Source organism: Festucalex cinctus, chromosome 5, assembly GCF_051991245.1.
Source record: "Festucalex cinctus isolate MCC-2025b chromosome 5, RoL_Fcin_1.0, whole genome shotgun sequence".
Lineage (NCBI taxonomy): Eukaryota > Metazoa > Chordata > Actinopteri > Syngnathiformes > Syngnathidae > Festucalex > Festucalex cinctus.
The window spans coordinates 15,069,664-15,093,835 of record NC_135415.1 but is presented as its reverse complement, the minus strand read 5'-3'; the positions used below and the strand labels follow the sequence as shown (position 1 = coordinate 15,093,835).

Genomic DNA, 24,172 nt, shown 5'->3' with positions numbered 1-24,172 from the left:
TAATATACAGTAGCCCATATGGAGCATTTGTATAGTTTAAGATAAAACAAAAAAGGTCACTAAGTGTTTTAAGCAAACTACAATTCCCAAACGACTGTTTGAAATGCTTTCTTCTGCAAGGACGTACGGCAATTCCGAAATATATACATTTAAAATGAACCCCGAAAACTCATGCATGATATTAATTGACTAAGACAAAAAACGAAGGACATTTTCGCTATTATCAGATTTACCGTTTTTTATTTTGATTTATAAATCTAAGACACAGTTTTATTTAGTTTTCGTTTTTATATAAGCATTTATTTTATTTATTTATTTGTTTATTTAGTATTATGTAATTTTTATGTATTTATTTTTATTATATCTTTATTTTTTAAAATGTATTTATGTCATTCGTTTTCATTAACTATAATGACCTTGGTTGCCACATAGATGCTATTTGTAAGCACATCCACGAAAGTTTCCATTTTGAAATGTTTCCAAAATTCACTATCTGAACTTTGCATGAAAATGTACCCGAAAGTTTCAGAAAATTTACACACACACACACACAAAAAAAAGTTCCACCCCATCTGCAACTGTAAGTGTAATTAATTAAGAGACACTGAGAAGAGGACAGTGGGAGCGGAGGAAGAGGGGGTGTTCTGACCTTGCGTTCCCCGGGGACAAGAGCATTTGTAGGTATTGATCAGGTCAATGCAGGTGCCCCCGTGCTGGCACGGCTGGGAGAAGCATTCATTGATCTCGTCGGAGCAGTTGGTCCCCACGAAGCCTGGCGAGCACTGCCACGCCAAGATGGAAGAAGAGGAGGAGGAAGAAGAGTCGGAATCGATGGCGGACATGAAACACAAAGATTTTTGTTTACCTGGCGTTTTTTTTTCCGGGCCAAGGCCGGCCTGGAGCTTTTTAATCGAGGGGAGATTAGCATTACTGGAGGTGGGTGGTGTTTATAAATAAGTCTTATAGGTACAGTACAGTAAAGTATTTCATCGACTTCCATGTTGGAGTGGTATTGTAAATAAACAATTTTGTGTGCATCACACAGTATTGACATGCAAAAAGGGCTGCAATTATGGAATAAATAATCCTGAAAATTTGATTGAAATCATGATTATTCATTGATTTCAAATCTGTATTTATTCAACTACCGAACTGAAAGGAACAACAAGAAAACAAACCTGAGCCTCCTTTGCCCAAATTAAAAAGAAAAACAGTTAAAATCTTCATTTGTTACCTTGCAAGTGTATCCACCTAGAAAGTCCAAACAAGTGGCTCCATTTTGACAGGGGTTGGGCTTGCATTCATCCACTTGCTCCTCACAGTAGCTTCCTGTATAGCCCGGCTGGCAGTGGCAGCGGTGAACGTTTCCTGCGTCCAGACACTGGCCGGAGTTACGGCACAGGTTGGCGACGTCCACCCCTTTGGAAATAGGATAGAGGACACATTATTTTTCTTTTGTTTCCTTTCATTTAAAACAGATGGCAGGTTTCTAAATAAAATGTCTGCAACATAACTTTGTCAAAATACCAGCATGATAAACAATTACATCACACTTTTTGCCTCATTTTTAGAATGTTCCTTAACTTTCAAGCATTTTTTTCACCAAAACCATTTAACATAAATTGAATAATAGTGGTATAGTGAATTATTTGAATGTCACAATTGCTTATTTAACAAAACAATCAGTTGCAAGAGTAATTGTGCGTAGTTTACGTGCTATTCATCAGCTAACACTGTACATCATAAAATCGCGAATGTTCACCCAGTTTAGCTGCAAAGTCATGTGTCAGTAAAACTGAGCCTGGAAGCGGTATTATGTAAATTAGCCAAACTCTTTGTTCACAGACACATCTTGTGAAATAGACAGCTCATAAACATTGACTTGTTTGTGTAATTTCACTCTATTTGAATAAAAGCTATTAATAAAAAGTAAGGGTGTCAGGCGATTAAAATGTGTTATTGTAATTTATCGCATGACTTCAATAGTTAACTCACGATTAATTGCAAATTTTATGTCTGATCTAAATGTACAATAAAATGTACAATAAAATATTTTTTCTATAAGTTTTCACTCTTATTAACATAAAAGTGGAACGAAAATGTTAAACTTATAGAAATATGGCCGCATCTTTTAGTAATTGATATTAGTAATTTCATAATAATTCATAAAATTGAGTTAAAATAAAAAAAACATTAAAAAAAAGTACTGTACGGTAAAAACAAGTGCAATATTGATTTGTGTTGGTCATTTTTCTGCCACTAGATGGCATAATTGCATTTGTAAGACAGTGACAGATCAGTGCATTTTTCTTTTCATAGTCAAAGCTATCTAATCTTTAACATGAAGTAACTTGTGAAATTCTGCACAGTTTTAAAATTGTAAAATACACCTTGACCCCAGTCTCCACAAATATAAGCATTATTATTTTATGTATTAGTGCTAAATTTGTTGCGAATGGAATTCCCCCAGTGCAGGCTTTCCAAGTAAAGGGCGGTCATTAATTGTGGATTTAAAAAAAATAGTGTTGTTAAAGGAACTTTAAATTAACTCAAAATGAACCCACTAATTTTGACACCCCTAATAAAAAGTCTATCTTCCATAATAATATTAAGTCCCTTTTTTCTTACCTCTCTGTTTGGCTGCTACCTCGCAGGAGACACTGGGTATGTCGCAGTAGACGCCCGTCCAGCCGGTCTGGCACTCGCAGCTGTAGGCGGTGCCCCTTTGCCAGCAGGTACCGCCGTTCTTACAGGGTGACGAACTGCACCAGCTCACCAAGTTCTTCAAAAGAAAACCTAGAGTCAGTGTGCCGCTTATATAACAGTGTAAACCTTAAAATAAGCTGACGCGCACCCATTAATGTCTAAACTGCTGGCAAGAAAAGCAAGTACACCACTAGGTGAAAATATGAAATAAAATATTTACAAGAATGTGAGGGTGAGATACTTAATCTTAATTTTGGCATGCCACATCCACATTTAATATGACTATAATATTCACCTTTAATATTCTAAACGCCATTATTCCAAGGCTATTTCCTACCTGACAATTGAGTCCCGTGTATCCGTGCGGACACACGCACTTGTAGGTGCCGTAGCTGTCCTGACAGGTGCCGCCGTGCAGGCAGGGCCTGGAGTCGCACTCGTTGATGTCATGCTGACAGTAGCTGCCGGTGAAGCCGGACGGGCACAGACACGTGAAGGCGTTGATGCCGTCCACGCATGTGCCGCCATTGAAACAGGAACTGTGTGGGTCAAAAGAAAAAAAGCACATGTCCGGAATCGGAAAACACAATACATGGACACAAAAGAGGTGGCAAGGTACTCAGAGTTAAGTAGAAGTACAAATACTTGTGTAAAAAGAAAATAAAAACTTGACTAAAAATACTGATTTGCCTCCTGCATTTAAGTAATGTACCTATGTGCAGACTCTAACCAATTATTTGTACTTCCAACATTGACCAAAGGGGGCAGCAGTGGACAAAAAAAAAAAAAGATACCCCATCCCCTGCATACCTCTCTGTGCAGTCGGGCGTGTTGTTTTCACAGTGGATGCCGCTGAAGCCGGGCGGGCAGGTGCAGGTGAAGCTATTGACGCAGTCGGTGCAGTTGGCGCCGTTCTTGCACGGGTTGCTCTCGCACTCGTCTATGTCCTCGTCGCACGCCGGGCCCCGGAAACCCGGCTGGCACGTGCACAGGAAGCCGTTCTCCTCGTCCTGACACAGACCCCCGTTGCTGCACGGGTCTGAAGGTGAGGGAAGGGACCACAGATTCACTTGAAAAATCACTACAACATTTTTAAACAGTGATTCTTTTAAACTTATTAAAAACCCAAGTTTTGAACACATTGCAAGCGTTCACTTACTCGGCTTGCAGTCGTCAATGTCCGTTTCGCAGTTGCGACCGGTGAAACCGGGCTTGCAGCCGCAGCGGTAACTTCCTAAGGTGTTCTGGCAGGTGGCTCCGTTGTGGCAGGGATTCTTCACACACTCCTTAATGTCCACCTCGCATGTTTGCCCTGAAAAAGAAAAGAAAGCAATGTGGTTAAAAAGAAAGTTTAAACGTTACTAGATGAAGGCACACAGAGTCTTACTGTCTTGTCCGTAAAAAGCTTTTTGTTTTTTGTTTTTTTAATGAGAATAACAAAGAAGTAGTAATTTTGGTACAAAAGCACATTTTTTTTGTCAATATTTCAAGTGTGATTGTCAGGAGACGATAAGTGAGCGTATACATTCTTCATTGACTAGCATGACGATGCACTTTCATTTAAATAGAACAACGATAAATGTGTTTTTAAAAAAGCTTGCTTATACGGCCACAACTCTGAATTCTTTCAATTTCAATTTTCCGTCGCTATCTAAACGGAAGATGGCCGACACGAGTATTTACCTTGCCATCCTTCCGGGCAGACGCAGGAGAAGCTCTGATAGTCCTCCGACTCCTGACACACTCCTCCATGTTTGCAGGGTTTGCCACTACAAGGGGCCATTACACTTTCGCAGTTTTCTCCTGGAACACAAAAAACATAAGAATTAAAGCTCACAATCACACTATAGTGTACCTGCTTTGTATTCGGGTTAACTTGGACACATTTCCTAGGAGAAGTTTGCAAAGCATCTGCCCTGGAATTTGCCCGAATTGATTGCTTCAAAACAAAACGGCTGACTTCATTGTCATAATCTTTCTTCTGATTTTTATTTTTACTATTTTTTTTTTATGACAGTTTCAAACGCTTTACTGAACAAAAGTTAACAAAATAATTTGGTAATGAGCAAATTCATAGACCAGCTTCTACAGCCACAACTGACAGCCATTTGTGTCTAACATGCAAACTGGCGAACAGTTAGCCAGCTATCAATCAGCTGCTAACCTGAGCGGACAACAACCAACTCTACATTCTCATATCGCTAACTCCCATGTCATTAACCAGAACAGGCTCCATGATTTAAAGCCATACATACTAAGTTTGAGTTTTAGTTTATTGAAAGGACAGTGTGCAGTAACATTAAAAAGAAATGGCTGCACCAGATTTAGCACAATGCTAGTTTCCACCTGTAGTCCCCATAAAATAAAATTACAGAACATCTAAAAATGACATACAAACAACATATGATGTTCCAGATTACATACAAATCACATATGAAGTACCAGACACATAGTGCAGCATTATTAAAATACAATAAGTGCAATATCAATATCCATCCATTTTCTTGACCGCTTATTCCTCACAAGGGTCGCGGGGGCTGCTGGCACCTATCTCAGCTGGCTCTGGGCAGTAGGCGGGGGACACCCTGGACTGGTTGCCAACCAATCGCAGGGCACACAGAGACGAACAACCATCCACTCTCACACGCACACCTAGGGACAATTCGGAGCGCCCAATTAACCTGCCATGCATGTCTTTGGAAAGTGGGAGGAGACCGGAGTACCCGGAGAAGACCCACGCAGGCACGGGGAGAACATGCAAACTCCACCCAGGAAGGTCCGAGCCTGGACTCGAACCGGAGACCTCAGAACTGGGAAGCAGACGTGCTAACCACTCGACTACCGTGCCGCCCCAATATCAATATCATTTATCATTTAAGAGTTCGCTACAATAATGTCACAAAGCGTAAATTCAGTAAATCATAAGTCAGATTACAAGAATAACACAAACAAACCTGTGGCTTTATCACTTCAACATATGTAAATGTGGACTGCACAATACAAATAAATGCACATTTATATAAATAAAGGCTAGACAGCCTGAGAAAAATGAAGCAGCGTAGAGTTTTTTCCCCCAAAATTGTAGCCTTTGTGATTTGAAAATTGCATTCTACTACTTGCGATGTCGATTTTAATCCAATTAATTATTCATCCCTATAATAAACACAATTTCCCAACAACAACAATGTGTCAAATGAAACTGCTGATTGGCCACTAACTCTGGTAAACCACTAGCCACAGTAGCTGATCACAAGCTCTGCTTAACTTGAACTGCGTGACATCGTTAAGGAGTCATGAACTCAGGGAGATAACCCGTCAAAAGAGGACCATCTTTCAATCAGTGCTATCGCGGGATTTTCTGCAGGTTCCGTCACTCTTAGAGGCCCAGTGGAGACGTTTCCCTATCTGTTTCCACAAGGCACGTCTCCGACAGGAAGCGGGGCTACGGCTTCCGGCCATTGTGAGGACATTTGCTGCTGCTGGGAGACGGGAAAGCAGGCAAACAGGAAATGTGCGCAGCGCCCTGTTCCCACCCGAGAAAACCAAGACTTTTCGGTTCTGTGTGGATTTTTCCAAAAAAGATGACTCCAATTGAAATAAGATATGACATGAAAAATATTTTGCAGGGATGCTTGTATCATGGGAAAGCCAGAAGGGCTGGAAAGGAAAGTCTTGCTGCTGAACTTGAACTGGGAATCTCGTTGAATTTGTGGCATTTTTTTCCTTCCCTATTGGCCAATAATTCAAAGAAGACAAGCAGTGGGAAACTGCAGGGAAACGCCAATGTGGCAAATAATATTTTGTACCCGTATAAGGCAGGACGCAGTTGCATTTGTAGCCTGCCACATCGTCGATACACGTCCCCTGGTTGAGGCAGGGGTTGGAGGCACATTCGTTGATGTTGGTTTGGCAGTTCGGTCCTGTGGTTGCAAAACACAAAAATGAACAAACTTGACTTTTTAATAGTAAACAATATAATTATCAGTCCAGTCCTAAAACTGCAGGCTTGTTTTTTTTGTTTTTGTTTTTTTATTAGCTATAACTTAACTAAACGTGAAATGAAGAGAATTAGATGTATATTTAAACTAACCAAAAACAACTTTGTCTTACTGTCAGAAACATTCAGATAGAAAATATAAAAATACTCACAGGCATATATTTTATTTATCCTATATAAAAAAAATAATAATAATAGAGTGGACTCCTACTGAATTCCAATATTTGCAAATGTTTTTTTTCTGTTTCTTTCCCTCTCTTTTTTTTTTAAATAATATTTTGGAATATCATGGAAAACGCTAAATGGTGAATCCCCATTTTCTCAAGAATTTTAGGGTTTATAACAAAATTTGGAATATGGATTATATGTGTATTTTTGCTATTTGTGGGCCGGCAAGGTGCCTATCAAATGGTGGGGTTCCACTATATTACTGCAACCACTGTATATATTACTGTATAGCCAATAGGCCAAGACTTCTGAAGCCGTAAGGCCGCCATATTACCACTCCCAAGAAACGTTTCTCAGCAGACGATCCTATACATTTACACTATCGAAACTGGAGAACATTTGAGATAGTACTAAGTAGAAACAGCATGATTTATGAAGTTTTAAATTTGTTAAACATAGACAAGATCACTGCAGACATTTTACAACTTGCCTTAAATATATGTATAAATTATATGCTTAAAATGATATTTACAGAAGGAAACTTGTATATTTTTTACTTTAATTCGACAAAAGATGCCTCTGCTAAATCATATAACAGCGATAAAAGAAAAAGGGGGTCTTCAAAGCAGCACATACCCTCCACTTGTTAAAAAATAGTTAACACCTCGCCAAACTAAGTCCCTATAAGCCTACAAGCTGGACATGTGTGTCTAATCTGTATGTATACATATATTTTAAACAGTCGCCTGCACGCGAGATGGGAGGGGTAAGATGGCCGCCCTGTGACTTCAACGACTTGCATGGGCGGGTATGGGCTATCGGCTATCCAGTAATATATACAGATCAGTGACTGCAACTTACTGAGTCACTTACAGTAGTTATGAAAGTCTTCTTTGTTTGTGTCTGCATGAATGTATTATACCGCCTGTGGTGGCCAAGTCACACACACCAGAAGGAGCCAAAATGAAATATTCCTGATGTGCAAACTGTTAATTATAATTATTGAGCCACATACAAAACTCACTAAAAGTTACAATGTTCAGCTTGTGGGTGAAATTTCAAGTTGAACTAAGACATGCTGCTGATGCTCAGTGGCTCAGTTAGTCAATTTACTTCTAAATTTGATACCTCGGAACTGTTTTAACTCCATTAAAAAGAGGCAACAGAATGAACTCTAGCTACTGTATGTAAACGGAGACACACTGACCAGTGAAGCCCATGCGGCAGGTGCACACGTAGCCGCTGGTCATGTCCTTGCACGTGCCACCGTTCATGCACGGGTTGGACTCGCATTCGTTGCTGTTGATTTCACAGTTTTTGCCACTCCAGCCGGAGTCGCATAGGCATTTGTAGCTGCAATGGAAGGCAGCAATGCCTTAGTTAGATGCGCAAATGTTTTAAGAAAACTGAATAAATGTTAGTTTGCTGACTTTTTGATTGCCTGTTTATGAATAGTCATTGCAGACAAATATAGAACATAATCTTATTTTTTCGCCCTTTCTTGTTTCCATGAATGTACCAAGGCAGGTAGTTGACAAGCATAATTTGGCGGCCTGGTGATGAAGTGCTGCCCTCCCAGATGAAAATACAGATGCTGTCTTTGTGAGGCCTCACCCGTTGACCTTGTCCTCGCAGTTCCCGTGGACGCAGGGGTTGCTGAGACACTCGTTGACCTGCGAGAAGCAGGTGTCGTCGTGGTAGCCCTCGGGACACACGCAGGTGAAGCGGTTGATGCCGTCGATGCACGTGCCGCCGTTGTGGCACGGGCTGATGGCGCACTCGTCTATGTTGATGTTACACATGGTGCCTGGAAGACAGAAAGGATCAATCCAGTACAGAGTTTGTAGCACTTATTTTCTTTTTTGAAAAAAAAAACAATAAACAAAAAACAAAAAACGGTTTATGCAAATTAATGATGGCAAAAATATTTCAAAGTTCAAAGACATCAGATGAAAATTGAATGAGAATTCAAAACTAGATTTTTGTGGAGAAAAAAAAAGTCAATGATGTTATTTGATGACCAGTTAGGGCCGCCAGCTCTACTTAGCAGTTTCGGCTCCTTTTGTCGGCGACTTGAAGCGTTGCCGCCATTCACAACACAAAAGAAGGCCATTTGGCTTCAATTCCAGGACGGGCTTTCCGAGCTTTTAAAAGCTCAACTTTCAGGAATCTTTCATGGAATCTTTTCTTCTGCTCAAATCCCCGGTGACGCTGTGCACAAGGGGGATGTGTGTTTGTGTACGTCGTCTTTGTGCGGGAGGGCAGCTTGCATGTCCGAACCAGCGGCAGGTTGGGGACAGGGTGGAGCGGGAAATCGACACCGGTCCAGCCTCGGAGGAGAGTGCTGGCTCGCCCGCCAACTGTCGGCCTCCTCCCGCCATAGTTTGACTTTCCTAAAAAACTGCACCGGGTTTTGCCAACTGGTCACCTGAGACTCAAACAGCCCATCGTAAATCAACGCTTTGGTCCGGTGTCAAGTCACACAGATGCCTTTGATGCCTTCTATCAAAGATCTCGGATTGCTATCTGACAAACAGCGACCATATTTTCTCCTTTAATTTTCCTTGAAATGCACAAGTTTCTCACCAGTGTATCCGTGCTTGCAGGCACACTCATAGCCGTTAATCTTGTCAATGCAGGTCCCGTAGTCACACGGGTTGCTCTTGCAGTCATCAATGTTGATTTCACAGTTGATTCCTACCAGAGTAAAAAAACAAAACAAAACCTAAACAAAACAAAACACATCCAGTCACCCCCAAAGAAAAGAAAACAACTCCATAGATCTTCCTACCGGTGGTTCCCGTAGGGCAGTTGCAGATGTACGCGTTTTCCCGGTCTTGGCAGACGCCACCGTTTCTGCACGGCTGGCTTAGACACTCGTTGATGTTGGTCTCGCACAGCCGGCCCGTGTAACCCGGGTGGCAAAGGCAGCTGAAGGAAGCCAGGCCGTCCACGCAGGAACCGTAGTGGCACGGGTTCGAGTCGCACTCGTTCACGTCCGTCTCACAGTGCTGCCCAGTGTAGCCTGTTTAATACAGTTGAATACCTTGACTCAAGAGTTCAATTTGTTCCCTGATATAAATGTATTGACATTTGATTAGGCTGTTTAGCAAGATAGATAAATAGATAGATAGACAGACAGACAGACCCTGTGTGCACTCGCAGGTGTAATTGTTGGGCCCGTCTGTGCACTTGGCGCCATTTTTGCACGGTGTGCTGGCACATTCGTCGATGTCGATCTGGCAAAGGTACCCGCTGAAGCCTGGAGAAAAAAAAACAAAACAAAACAAGAGGGTGTGGAGGTGTGAAGGAATGTGAGTGTGGAAACTATCCAGGGTGGGCAAAGCACAGTTCGCGGGCTACGTACAGCCCCTTCTTTCTTTAATCCGGCCCACTGAGCAAATTGAGTAATAATATGATTACATTAATTGTAAATAAAGGACCATGACCAATCATGTTATGATTAAATTTGACAATTTTGTTAATTAAAATGCATTTTATTATTTTTATTTTTTTTATCTAATTAAATAAAAACTTATTATTATTATTATTATTATTAAAATTAAATAAATTTTACATATACATTTACCATGTTTTAGTATTGTATTTAATATAATTAAAAATGCATTTTTAACATAATACAATTCATTTAATTTAATTTTAAAATGATTAGGAATTATTTTATACTAAATAAAAAAATCTGACACATTTTACGCTTACAATTTACCTAAGTTTCAACTCAACTCAACTCAACTCAACTCAACTCAACTCAACTCAACTCAACTCATCTTTATTAATAAAGCGCTTTAAGAACAGGCATTGCTGTATACAAAGTGCTGTACATAAAGATAAATATCAGTTTTGCAGTAAACAAGAACAAAGCAAACATTTTGAAGTGCAATACAAGTTTCATCCCTTAAAAAAAAAAAAAATATGGCCAGCTGATGGACGCAAAAGTCTACACACGCCTGATGTTTTCTTACCATAAACAAACCACTTTGCTCCAAATTTGAAATCTCCATGTTGATTAACAACACCAAACACTATGAGATCTCTGTTTTCCCTTTCACTTCACTATTCAGCACCACTGAAGATATAGTCGAAAGAGGGAACAAGCAAAAGTTGCCCCTGACCAAGAAGGCCCATAGACAAAAGGGGGTCTGTCTACTCACCCCCCACCCCCAAAATAACTTTTCTATCACAATAACTTGAACCCCCCCCTCCTCCACCACTCTTTCTAAAAAGAGCCAGCTTGAGCCTTAACCTTGTGCTATTCAAGCTCCTTGTGATTCAAAATTCACCAGCAGGCGCTCTGCTCTCTTTCTTTGCTCTAGTTGTTTCCCTTCCATCTCTTTTTGTTGCCTCTTTTGTCACATGATGGAACAATCCACAGACGAGTGGCCCGGGAGTTTTGTTGTTACATGTTTTTAATAAAGAACAATAACCGACACCTGTTGCTTTCTGTAAGCGTAAAAAGTAGGATCAAAGAGGATTTGACGTTCAATAACGTTCGGCAAAAATTAGGCTGAACTCAAATACCTCATGTTTTCATTCTTCCTCTTTCAAATTTAAAACATTTAAAAAAAAAAAAAGTTTGCTATCTAGCAGTCAACAGTGGAATAACACCCAAACTAAACAGGAGGCAGAACAAAATTAAGTTACTAACTGTACAAAAAAATCCCAACAGAACACATACAGCGGTATCGCAAACCCTGCGACGAAGGTGGGATTTCTGTATAGTGATTAGGAAATAAGGAATAAGTGAATGATTACAAACACAGCCATTGTCTTAGTGGGTGAACGTCCTACACCAGCACCAGCTTGAAAACACTCAAGATGTAAACAGTAGAATGAAGTAGAACGGAGTGTGCATCAGACTGGAGGAATGACACATTTCAATGGCTCTCAGCGGGGTTTCCATGGCTATAGCGTGTACAGAAATGAAAAGAGGGGACCTGGGGGGGGGGGGATTTACATTTCAAGCACGGCGGTTGAGAACCCCGTGCTCCCCCTTCTTTACGCCTCCCTTCCTGCTTCTGCAATAACGGTCCGTGCATCCTCCCGCCAAAACACTTTCACTGCCACCACTTCCTCACGTAACCCTGGCACTAAGCCTTCGTCCGTGTGTTGGCGCTTCATTACATCTAACACTTTCTTTCTCTCTCTCTTTTTTTTCCAACTGGAGAAATCCTGCTTCTCCCCCACCCAGGCTGCCTCTGATCCTTGCCGAAAAATAAAAGAATGAAAGTAAGGGGGGGAATTTATTTCCACCTCAATGAACGTGTTTGGCAAGTTTAAAGAAGCTTCCAATCCTCCTTTTTTCTCTATTTTTTTCTTTTTTTCTTATTTGGTCTCTATTCCAGATTCAGAAGCTGCATTCCTTCACTGAACAAAACATTAAAACATCCCAATAGTGATACTCTATAGTAGGGGTTCTCAAAGTGGGGTAATAAATTACATGCATATTTACATAAGTATACAAGCGCCCCCAATAAAACAAACATACGGTAATAAACCAATTAATCCTCCCTACCTTTGCTTTGGCCCAATTAAAAGCTCCTATAAGATTGGGACATTATTTGCATGAATAAAGTACAAAAGCATATTACTGGAATAAAGTCCTATTTTTTCCATGAGCAAAAGACCTATTTTCTTTCTGATGGGGTTATGTTCCGGACCACCCCCACAATAAGTAAAATACGCAATATAGGAATACAGGATTAAAATACTCTCTAAGCATGTTTTTAAAGCATTTGTGGCACTTAATTTTTTTAAGGTTTCAAACACACTTGTACAAATAACATAAAAATGTGGCATTGAGAAAAAAGTAACTGTGCTGTACCTATCTATCCCTCTCTGTGTTTAGAGTAGTAAACAAATCCCTTTTTTTTTAAACTAACAAACTTATCATCTCACAATATACATCAGTAATCATGGCCAAAGATATACTAAAATAAACCTGCAGACGTCACTTTCTGTAGTCCTAAAATGTAAAAACTAAGCTGTGCTGAAATACTTCCTGTTTTGTTCTTCTTCTTCTTCTTTCAACTTTACACTGACTCAAATTAAGTAAGTGTGCCCGCCTCGAGTGGTCGAAAGTGGAATTGCAATGTAAGACGGTCACAACAAAATAGTTGAAAACGTGCCTATGATTAACCCTAAGTAAAGTTCAGATAGTCTTTAAGGATTTTCTTGACACTTTTATAGCCTGACTAATTGACTTTTATTGGGAATTGTTCATAATTCCCATCATCTTAACTAAGGCCCCAGTTCCAGCTGAAGAAAAACCAAAACAAAGCATGATTCACTACGAAAACTTCATAAAAATTCAAATACTCAGTAAAATTAAGTGAAGACTTTCAAAATGAAATGAGTTATTAATCAAATAATATGAAAATTACACATATGAAAATGAACTTTCATATATTTTTTTTCTTTTACCCGGCCCACATCTGTTTTAAGAAAAACTGTAATAAAGTTATGCCCACCCATGCACTACAGGAATTTCCAGGCCAAAAAAAATAACAGTGAGCTGAAACAAAATGTGCACGTCGACACACAATCAAGTCATTTTTACATCAAGCCAGTCAGCCATCAAACTTAGTTAAAGGATAAAAGGAGGGGGAAAAAAACTTGTATAGAAAGTTAAAACTTCTCCAAGCTTTTCCCCCCATAGATTTTTCTCCTTCTCCTCCTCCTGCATAGCTGCTTTGGTTCAAGTTAGCAGGGCCGGCATAAGCCTGCCTCAGGGCTTGGGATTAGTGCGCGTCCACAGAGCTGTTTATATCTACGTCGGGTGTGTTTGTCTTTGAGAGGGAGGAGAAAAAGAGGGAGCGAGAGAGAGAGAGAGAGAGAGAGATCGACCTCTACGCACCCTGGCCCGGCGCGCCCATCGCCCACCCTATTTGCATCCCGCACCCCTCCCCTGGTCGGACCCGCTTCACCTCGGCGCCCTCACCTGTGGGGCACTGGCAGTGGAAGGCGTTGATCTTGTCGATACACTTGCCGCCGTTCACGCAGGGGCTGTGGGCGCACTCGTCCGTATCGATCTCGCAGAACTTCCCCTCGTAGCCTAGCCAATTAGGGAGGGAGGGGGTGTGGGCGTTGAGGGGGTGTGGGGTGTCCACACGTTAGACAGAACGAGAGAAAGACACATTCAGGGAAGCTTCTTCACGACGCCATGCTAGGGCGTTCAACTTTACAAACGGAAGCCTAAAATCATTCCTTAGCTTATTAGTGATGAGATACAATAGTGGACAAAAGTATTGGGACATTACACTGTTGGGATGTAACGATATCCAAGCATCACAATACGATATCACGATATGAAGGTGCCAATACGATAATTATCACAATATTGTAGGGAGGTTGGCGATACAAAAAAGGTCACAATATTGTAAAAAAAAAAAAAAAAAAAAAAAAAAAAAACCCAAAAAAACAAGAGCTCACACTGAAAAACACACACACAATATTGTGCGTTTGTACATTACAGCAATGAAAAATATAAAAATATTCTATACAAAAATATATAAATATAACATATATACAGTATATATATATATATATATATATATATATATATTAGGGGTGTGAATTGCCTAGTACCTGACGATTCGATTCGTATCACGATTCACAGGTCACGATTCGATTCGATACCGATTAATCCCGATACGAATTTATAAGTCGATTGTTGCGATTTTTTTCATTCAAATTTAGAAAATACTAATCAGTAAGCTTGTAGAGTGTAAGATTTATATGAAAATGTATTATTTATTTATCTGAAATTTCAGTCTTATAGAGGTTGTAATCTGTTTCATGTTTGAACAGCATTAAAATAAAATATTAAGGCTTAATGTTCCATTCATATAACATTCTTCCATGCTCAAGGTGTGAATCCTAAAAAAAATAAATAAATAAAATAAAAATTAAAAATAAAAAAAAATACAAAAAATCTATTCTGCCGATTATTGAATCGATTCGAGAATCGCGCGATGTAGTATCGCGATATATCGCCGAATCGATTTTTTTTAACACCCCTAGTATATATATATATTTATATATATATATATATATATTGAGACACTTTCTTGCTAATGCAAGCACACATTGAGTTGACTCGGTTCACAAGCATATTACGTTCCCCTTCATTATGACCATAAGCGTAGATTTTAAACATAAACGGGCCAAAACATACCTTGTGAAAATTAAATGCACTAAAAAAAAAATAGCCACCAGAGGATGCTAAAACTGCAGAAATGTAAATCAACCCATCTTTTTTAACAGATGTGCTGCTTTTCATATCATGACATGACGACAACGATATATTGTGGCAGGTTTAATATCATGATATCATGATATTGCCGTTATCGTTACAGCACTTTTACACTGGCAGGTGGCTTGGCTGTGCTGGTCAATCCCTGCGCATTGTTTCTGCTCGTTTGTTACAATCCTAAGAATGTTTCTACGGTAAAAAAAAAAAAAAAAAAGTATTGTAATGTAATTGTGCTATAAATGACAATGGTTGAAATACTGAGGGAATATATTTTTACATTTATTTTAGTATTACAATATAATATTCTGTACAGTATAATACAGTATTCTATAATATTATTTCTTTTCTTTTATTATTATTATTATTTTTAAAGCTTCCTAAGTTCCTACTATTACTATTTATTTATTATTTATTTACTGGCATTATATTTTAGAAATGTCTTTTCTTGGCATTTTGTTTGTTCATATATAACTTAATTTTTTTTTTTTAATGGATTTTAGAATTATTATTTTTTTGTACTATTTTACAATTATGTCCTCATATTTATACAAAACTCTCTTTTAATTATGCAGTATTTATTGTGAGCGATTTTTTTTTTGATAAAAAAAAATAATAATAAAAAAAATCAAAAATGTCTTCGCTAGGATTAAGTGTAAAGATTTAAACCAACCACTAATCAGTGGTTGGTCAAGTAATTGACTGATTATTGAGTCCCAATACCTTCAGCCAGGCTGGACTAGCCATCTGGCATAGAGGGCAGATGCCCAGCGGGCTGGTGTCCTTTGGGGCCGATGGGGTGCTATTCAATGATTATTTTCCTCCATTTTACCCCAAGACACCGGCTCACAGTTTAGAAGGAATAGCCCATTCATCCATTTACAATATAGATATCAAACTGAATCAATAAACATCACTGGTAGAGCTACGTAGCCAAGGGCGGTCAGGAATTTGCTGGACCAGCGGGCGTAAGTCAAAATGTCATGGCCAATTATTTGTGCCAGTCCAGTCCTGCCTTCAGCCCATTTAGCAGAAGCAGTCACCAAAGACACACACCTGGCATGCAGATGCAGTGGAAGTTTCCGATCTGGTCCAGGCAGGTGGCCTCGTTCATGCACGGGTTGGACACGCACTCGTTGATGTCCAGCTCGCAGCGCGGTCCCACGTAGCCCCGCTGGCACTTGCACTGGAACGAGCCCTTGGTGTTGATGCACTTGCCCGCGTGCTCGCACGGGTTGGTACCTGGCGAAAGCAGCAAATTTTACACTTGATGGCTCTGCTGGGAATTTATTCAAAAAATTAATCAAACATGACTTCGGCAATTGTGCAGTTAGGTTAACGATATAGTTCTATCAATGCGATTCAACGCGTTTGGTATCTGCTAACAATCATGTTGCACTATTGAAAAAAAAAATCAATAAACATGAAAATAATGAAATACTTCATTCATACCCACCAGGGATGCTGCTCCTTAAATGTATTAATGTATGCACATCACTACAGAGGTGTTTTGCTTATCCAACTGTCATCTGTAGGAAGTTTCGCTCTGACCAACCAATCAGAAGAGGGGAAAATGGTGACACTGTTGTGGGCCAGTTAGCTCTGTGACGTGAATTTCAAATCTGATTGGTTAAAGAAACAGACCCATTGTGATTTTTTTTTTTTGCCTGATCCCTCACCTATGTGCATTTTTTTTACCCAAAACTTTTTACCCCATAGTTACGTTTCTTCCTGAATTTTGACAATTATAAGGGAGTGTCAATTACAGGGAGCCCTCGAGTTAAGGTGCACTCGACCTTACAACGCCTGGTCCGCCATTTTGGACCCGTCCGCCATTTTGGCTCCTTGTCTGCCACATAGCCCGCAGTGTTTTCCCCTCGTCCACTATTTAGCCCTTAGCTAGTGCTAGCGCTTGTGCACATGTGGGAGTATCTTTGGCTTTTCCGCCCTTTTTTCCACTTCTTGGCCCCAAAGAAGAAGAAAGCTATGTCTTCTATCAATGTTGGTCCCACGAAAAGAAAAACAATTACCATGGAAACGAAGCTAGACATCATAAAAAGATCGCAGAAATGAGAGACACAGACGAACATCGGCAAAGACTTGGGCATCTTGTTCTTTTAATTTTAATGTATTTTAGATTTGTTTATGCAAATTATTTTGATGTAAATATTGACTTTAATGGGGAAATTCGACTTAAGTCGAAATTCGGGTGACATCGCTAGCGTAGGAATGGAACTCCGAAGTAACTCGAGTACTCCGAGTACGCACCAATTTTCACTACTGGGGATCTACTGTACAGTGACGAGACCACTGCCTCCGTTATTCGCAAAAATAATAAATAAATAAAGATTTACAAAAACACCTATTTCCTGTTTTTGTAATCAGGCCGAAACCCTGTCCAATATAAAAGTAAAAGTATTGTTTTGGTGCCATCTTTAGACCTTGGGAACAAATTAAAACAATTTCAAGTAACAAATTTAGGCTGTAAATGATAGGGGTGGGAATCTCTGACATGAGGCCGATTCGATATGTATCTCGATACACAAGTTGCGATTCGATTGAAAAACGATTATCTTTCAGAACAGAACGGTTCGATGCGGTTCGATTAAGTTTGGGAACGATACGATTTTCGATTCGATACGATTCATTTCAATATTCAAAACTTATAGTGACATTTGTTGCTTGTAAACATTAATCTTAAAACACCACAAATTTTTACAGTATCTACAAATGTGTAAAAAAAGAACAACAACAATGTCTTCTATATTTTTATATATTGAATCAATTATTTAAATGGACCGGAACAAAGGGCTGGGCGATATGACTGAAAAATGTATCAGTTTAAATATTTCTTAGTTGTTATTGACAGTTATAATTTTTTTTTTTTTTTTTTTTTTTTTAAATTCAAAATCAGGATCAGGAAAACAAAAGGATGACAATTCAATTTGAAATATAAGTATTTAACCTTTAAAAAGACACCAACACAATTAAACAGAATATGTCCACATTGTGAAGTATTTCAGAAACATAAATTTAAGACATGAAATAAACCTACCGTCCAGCCAAAAGAAATATGAAGCCGCCTTATGGAACAATAAATCTATCAAACACATTTTAACAACTTAATATATCCAAAAATATTTCCAAAAGTGCATTTCCCTTTTTATTAACAATTTTTGTTTTTAACAATTTTTGTTTTTCTTTGCCATCACATTCATTTTTGGTTAATGTATGACATCTTTTTTGTTTTTTTTAATCTGAGACACGATGATGACCACGGAATCACGACTGTTCGTTTTGTTTTTTGGGCTGTCGTTCATTTTGAGTTTGATGACGTAATTGCGGGCACGTCTCAGTTCCCTGCTGCTCATGCTAGTTGTGTACATTGACAGGGAGCCACAAACTGAGAAATGAGATGCTTGCAGTGTGCTTTTAGCTTAGCTGGTGTGTTGGCTGTGGGACATACCTGTGTCGTTTGAATCCATGCATTGGATCGTCACGGGAGTTATTCTTTTTGGCTCGCGCGCAGTACCAATGCCGGCCCGGGACATACAAGTGCACCGAGGGGCTCGATAGCCATGGGAAATACCGAGATGTACGGCACCGGCTTCTGCTAACGTCACTTATTGTGCGCGATTGCGCGCGAGCGCGCGTGCCGTGTCGCGAGCACGGCGTTGACGGTAGGCGGACCCCCTCCCCCCCAAAAAAGGTGCGTAACGTCTTTGCATTATGTTAACAACATCCGGGGAATGAAGCGTCTCTGAGCGCTACTTTGCTAGCTCTCTGTAAACACGGAAGTAGCTTGAATAGTGCTGCTACTGAAATGTAAACAAAACAAGTAGAGCACGGTGCAGAACTCTTGCTATTGTTATGAAAACCATAAAGCTTCACTCGCAACCGATTCACAGCAACGCGATATCCGGTCCACAGCTTTACAAGCAATGTATCTAAGGATTCCCGGCGGATTTTGTATCGGTTGACAAGTCTGCTACCGATACGGCCGTTTAGCTCCCCTTGACGACCGATGGTTCGGTCGAATCGGTTTTTTGTCCCACCCCTAGTAAATGATAATGTTGAGGCCAACAGAGAAAGTAAAACATCTGTCTTACAGTGATGGAGAGTTGCAGTTCAGTGTGGGAGTTTTTTTTACCCAGTGAGCACTCGTTGACGTCTTGATCGCAGGAGGCCCCCAGGTAGCCCGGGGGGCAGGTGCACAGGTGATTCCCGCTGACGGGGTTGGTGTCGCAGTTGGAGCCCTTCTGACAGGGGTTGCTGATGCAGGCGTCGTTCAGCTGGCACAGCAGACCTGCAGCCAAAAACACTTAGTGGAAAATCTCTCCAGAATGCAGTGTATTTAAAATTATATGCGTATTGAATAGAAGTGCATGTTTGCAAACTTAATCCCCGATTACATTTGCAGTCAGAGGTGGACAGTGTCGCCAAAAATTGTGTTTGACAGGAACCGGTACCGGCTTTATTTCAAGGTATCACGTACTCATGAGGTATCCAAGACAAACCTGTGCGTCCGTGGGGACACTCGCAGAAGAAGGAGGCCACGCGGTCGTGGCAGGTGGAGCCGTGGAAGCAGGCGGCGCTGGCGCAGTCGTCGATGTTGGCGCCGCAGTCGTCGCCCGCCCAGCCATTGACACACACGCACTGGAAGCCGCCGTACGTGTTGTGGCACGTGCCGCCGTTTTGGCAGGCGTTGGGCATCAGCTGGCACTCGTCCACGTCCTCGGTGCACAGTTGACCTGTCGGAAAGGAACAAACGGGTTTGACGCATTGTCTCAGTGACACGCTGAGTATTTACGTTATTTCAATTGTTATAAATAAATACAAAACAGATAAAAATGTATGGAATGCATGTAAAACAATTTTGGTTAATAAATTCCATCCATCCATTTTCTTGACCGCTTATTCCTCACAAGGGTCGCGGGGGCTGCTGGCGCCTATCTCAGCTGGCTCTGGGCAGTAGGCGGGGGACACCCTGGACTGGTTGCCAACCAATCGCAGGGCACACAGAGACGAACAACCATACACACTCACACGCACACCTAGGGACAATTCGGAGCGCCCAATTAACCTGCCATGCATGTCTTTGGAATGTGGGAGGAGACCGGAGTACCCGGAGAAGACCCACGCCGGCACGGGGAGAACATGCAAACTCCACCCAGGAGGGTCCGAGCCTGGACTCGAACCGGAGACCTCAGAACTGGGAAGCGGACGTGCTAACCACTCGACTACCGTGCCGCCCTGGTTAATAAATTGTTCTTAAAAATACAATTAAAGCATAATTATGAATTATTACATTATTAAAGTAAATAATTTATTTGCTCCATTAATTTAGACATTTGGACCTAAAATTGGTCCGTTAAAATATATTTAGTAATTTTTAGATTTATTTATCCCATGAATTCATTGATTGATTGATTGATTTTTTATTTTTTGGTAAATAATAACATCTTAGCAAAATCAACACTTTTACATGTACCTGTACATTAAAAAAAATATATTTTATTAAATAATTGGTTGATAATTTGTAAGGAATGTATTGTAATAACAATTTGAAAAAATCTTCATGAAATATTTGGCATTCATTTTTCCATTCTTCCCTAAAATTGGTGAGTTAAGAATGTATATTATTAAAAAAAAAAAAAAAAAAGAATATATATTATTTCATTTAACTCATTTAATAACTTTAACTGATTTATTGTAAACACAACAAAATGATACTATTAAAATAAATGCATTTAACATGTTTCTATTTATTTTATTAAATAATTGTTTAATAAATTGTAATTATATTAATTGTAAATAATACAATTTAAAAATGAGCATGACCTGTTTCATTAATTATAAAATATATATATATATATATATATATATATATATATATATATATATATTTGTTTGGCATTAATTTAGGCATTTTTTTCCAAAATTGCTTAAATACACATTATCATGTGACATTATCTGTTCATAGTAAAAAAAAATATGTCAAACTAACAAACATCTTACATTATTTAATTCATTGAATAATTGTTTAATTAAGCATTAAATAAAATATAAATTATATATATACATATATACATATATTTAAATGTACAGTGTTATTGTGAAATTAAACTCTTTTTTTTTTTTGCTTTTTTTTTTTTTTATGAAATGCCTGGTCCATTTGTCGGTTTATAAAAAAAAAATAAAATAAAATACAAAAATAAAATAAAAATTAAAACTGCACAAAAGCCGAGCTCCAAACTCACTAACCTGTGAACTCGGGCCGACACTGGCAGTTGTAGGTGTTGACGCCGTCGACACAGGTGCCACCATTCTGGCACTCGTGACCCGGGCAGTCGTCAATGTTCTGGTTGCAGTTTTTCCCCGTGAAGCCTGCCAACAGTCAAATGTGATTTTATTTCCCGCTGTTCAGATGAATGCACTAGCTGAACACCTCAGACTGTTGTCAGTTATTCTTCTAATCCTCTGGCGGGGTATTCACGGTAATGAAAGTGCAGTTAAATGTGGCCAACTGTTTCTTTCCTCCATCTGCGTGATTGAGGTCTGCGGCACCTTTGCCATAAGCCAACATTCACGCTATAGTTAAAGAGAATGTATGGGAATTAACTGGACTGAGACTGTAAAGCTAACCATTAACACGTTGCTCATCAATACAAAGCATTTTTGATATATATGCTTTCATTTAATGTAATGGCAAAGCAAAATCGGATGCAGATGATGATTCACATATCTTTTTAAAAATTGTGGATAATATATTTTACAATGTGTGTTTGTGTTTAAATAAGCTTCAATGTATTTTCAGTATCAGAGGTGCATTTGCAGTCTTAAACTATTAAACAAATGAGCATTCACCAAAGAAACCAACATAAGAAGGAGTTAAATGCCAAGTGAATCAAAAGAAGCCGATTATTAGTTTAGCATCAAGAGTCAAAACAAGTCAAATTCCATTGAAGGTGTGTGTGAATGTGTGTTTAGAGGCGGCGAGCTGGCGGGGAGGCATCCTATATGCCGCAGTCTGACTGTGCTATGCGCAAAGGATGTTGTCCCTGTGACCATTTCCTTTCCGATAAGCCCAGATGCTTTCCTGCTCTCGCCTGGTTCACACAGCGAACCGCAGCAAAACACACGCGTGCGTGCCAACAGCTGCAAATGACATCACCGCCGAGTCAATAGTTCCCCAAATATATTATTATATAATATTTTGTATTATTTTGTAATATTTTTGTACTTTTTTCAAATATTTTGTATTATTCTGTGATGTTTGTATTTCTATTTTATTTATTTATTGATTTAATATTTAAATGTTTTATTATATTTTGCCTAATGTATTCTATTTTTTAAATATTTTCCATTCAATTTGCAAGCCAACAGCTGCAAAATGACATCATCGCCAAGTCAGTAGTTCCCCAAATATAATATTATATAATATTTTGTGTTATTTTGTATTGTTTTTGTACTTTTTCAAATATTTGGTATTATTCTGTGATGATTGTATTTCTATTTTATTTTATTTTTGTAATATTTAAATATTTTAGTAGATTTTGCCTTAGGTATTCTATTTCTCTATCCGTTCAAATTAATATTTTATATTATTTGCGTATTTTTCAACAAACATTTTCTTATAAATGTATTTCATGTGTTTGTACATTTGGCCCAATATCTTATTAAAGCAAAAGCCTTGGAATTTCCCCCAAAATGTCTACTTCAAGCCAAAATGACCGACTTATTGTGAATTTTTGATGCATTTGAGTCACCGCCAAGTCATTCAAAGCCCTAGAACTTAGTGGGGTTCCTACCTGGCACACAGGTGCATTCGTAGCTGGTGTCGCCCTTCTGGACGCAGGTGCCCCCATTTTGGCACGGCGAGGGGCTGCAGGGCAGGTAGCGGCTCTCGCAGTGCTCGCCGGCGTACTCGGCCGGGCAACGGCAGTGGTAGCCGCCGACCACGTTGACGCACGAGCCGCCGTTCTTGCACGGCGGCGGGCTGGCGTCGCACTCGTTGACGTCCTGCTTGCAGGTTTTACCCGAGAAGAAGGGCGTGCAGGCGCAGATGTAGTGCGACTCGATGGCCGAGCATCGGACGTCGTTGGCGCACGGGTTGGACGCGCAGGGGTCGGGGTGTTGGCACTGGTTACCTAAGAATACAGATTAGAATTGCTTATCAAATTTCCTCACATCCTGCAGATAAGACATCATTACGCATCATCCACTGTGTGCATCATCCACTTTAGGATCAGGTGTTTATGAATAAACTGTTAAAAAAAACTGTCAGATGGTATGTATAAGGGCCTGACTGACATGGATTTTTTATTTTTTATTTTTTTAGGCTGATGGCAATTCAAGTATTTGTAAAATTCTAATAACAAATTACTCCGCAGTATAATTTAAAAAAAGAAAAACTTATTGTTTGGTAAACAAACAACACGATCTGAATTATAGACAGAATATGTCTTGTTTTACATTACATTGAGCTTTAGTATTTTTATTTTATTTTATAAAAAAATATATATCATCTACCGGTAGTTAAAAAAACGAGTCAAACATATTTTGAAATAGCTAAGATGGGCTGATTAAACCAGTTAGGGACTTTTGTGTATTATTTTTGTTGTTTACAAGTTTTTTTTCCCTGAATATTTGGATCTTGTGAAATTATTGTATAATTTCCATCTAATAATTGTAGATGTTGATCTCATATTATTGCATTGTTTTCTAATATTTTTGCATATTAAAATAAAATATTTGTGCATTTTTTTAAATAATATCAGTAGATTTTCAATGATATATATTTTGTTTTGCTCTCCTGTATATGCTCCTAATATTCTAATTCTAATATTCTAATATTTGAGTAATCTGACTTATTGAATTAATTCTAACATTTTGCATGAATAATACAAATATAATACAAATACAAATATAATACAAATACTTTTTCATCGAAAATTTGCAGATTTTTGGTCTAATACTGTTTTTGTTTTATTATTATTTTTGGTCGAATATGTATTTTTTTTCCATCTAGT

The 24,172-nt window shown here is 39.1% G+C and overlaps 1 protein-coding gene across 2 annotated transcripts in view; it reads right to left on the bottom strand.

The window, feature by feature from the left end:
* The window catches only part of notch1b (notch receptor 1b), a 54,433-nt gene that overhangs the window by 17,240 nt on the left and 13,021 nt on the right, over positions 1-24,172 (bottom strand). For both annotated transcript variants that reach the window (XM_077521620.1, XM_077521621.1), the window contains exons 4-22: positions 22,952-23,290; positions 21,405-21,527; positions 19,658-19,891; positions 19,291-19,446; positions 16,197-16,382; positions 13,830-13,943; positions 10,020-10,133; positions 9,663-9,896; positions 9,458-9,568; positions 8,486-8,678; positions 8,079-8,224; positions 6,513-6,626; positions 4,390-4,509; positions 3,866-4,018; positions 3,517-3,745; positions 3,044-3,245; positions 2,629-2,782; positions 1,235-1,419; positions 650-782 (exon numbers count right to left, since the gene is read on the bottom strand). In XM_077521620.1, coding sequence (XP_077377746.1) covers positions 650-782; positions 1,235-1,419; positions 2,629-2,782; positions 3,044-3,245; positions 3,517-3,745; positions 3,866-4,018; positions 4,390-4,509; positions 6,513-6,626; positions 8,079-8,224; positions 8,486-8,678; positions 9,458-9,568; positions 9,663-9,896; positions 10,020-10,133; positions 13,830-13,943; positions 16,197-16,382; positions 19,291-19,446; positions 19,658-19,891; positions 21,405-21,527; positions 22,952-23,290 — 3,240 coding nt within the window. The remainder of the gene's footprint in view (positions 1-649; positions 783-1,234; positions 1,420-2,628; positions 2,783-3,043; positions 3,246-3,516; positions 3,746-3,865; positions 4,019-4,389; positions 4,510-6,512; positions 6,627-8,078; positions 8,225-8,485; positions 8,679-9,457; positions 9,569-9,662; positions 9,897-10,019; positions 10,134-13,829; positions 13,944-16,196; positions 16,383-19,290; positions 19,447-19,657; positions 19,892-21,404; positions 21,528-22,951; positions 23,291-24,172) is intronic.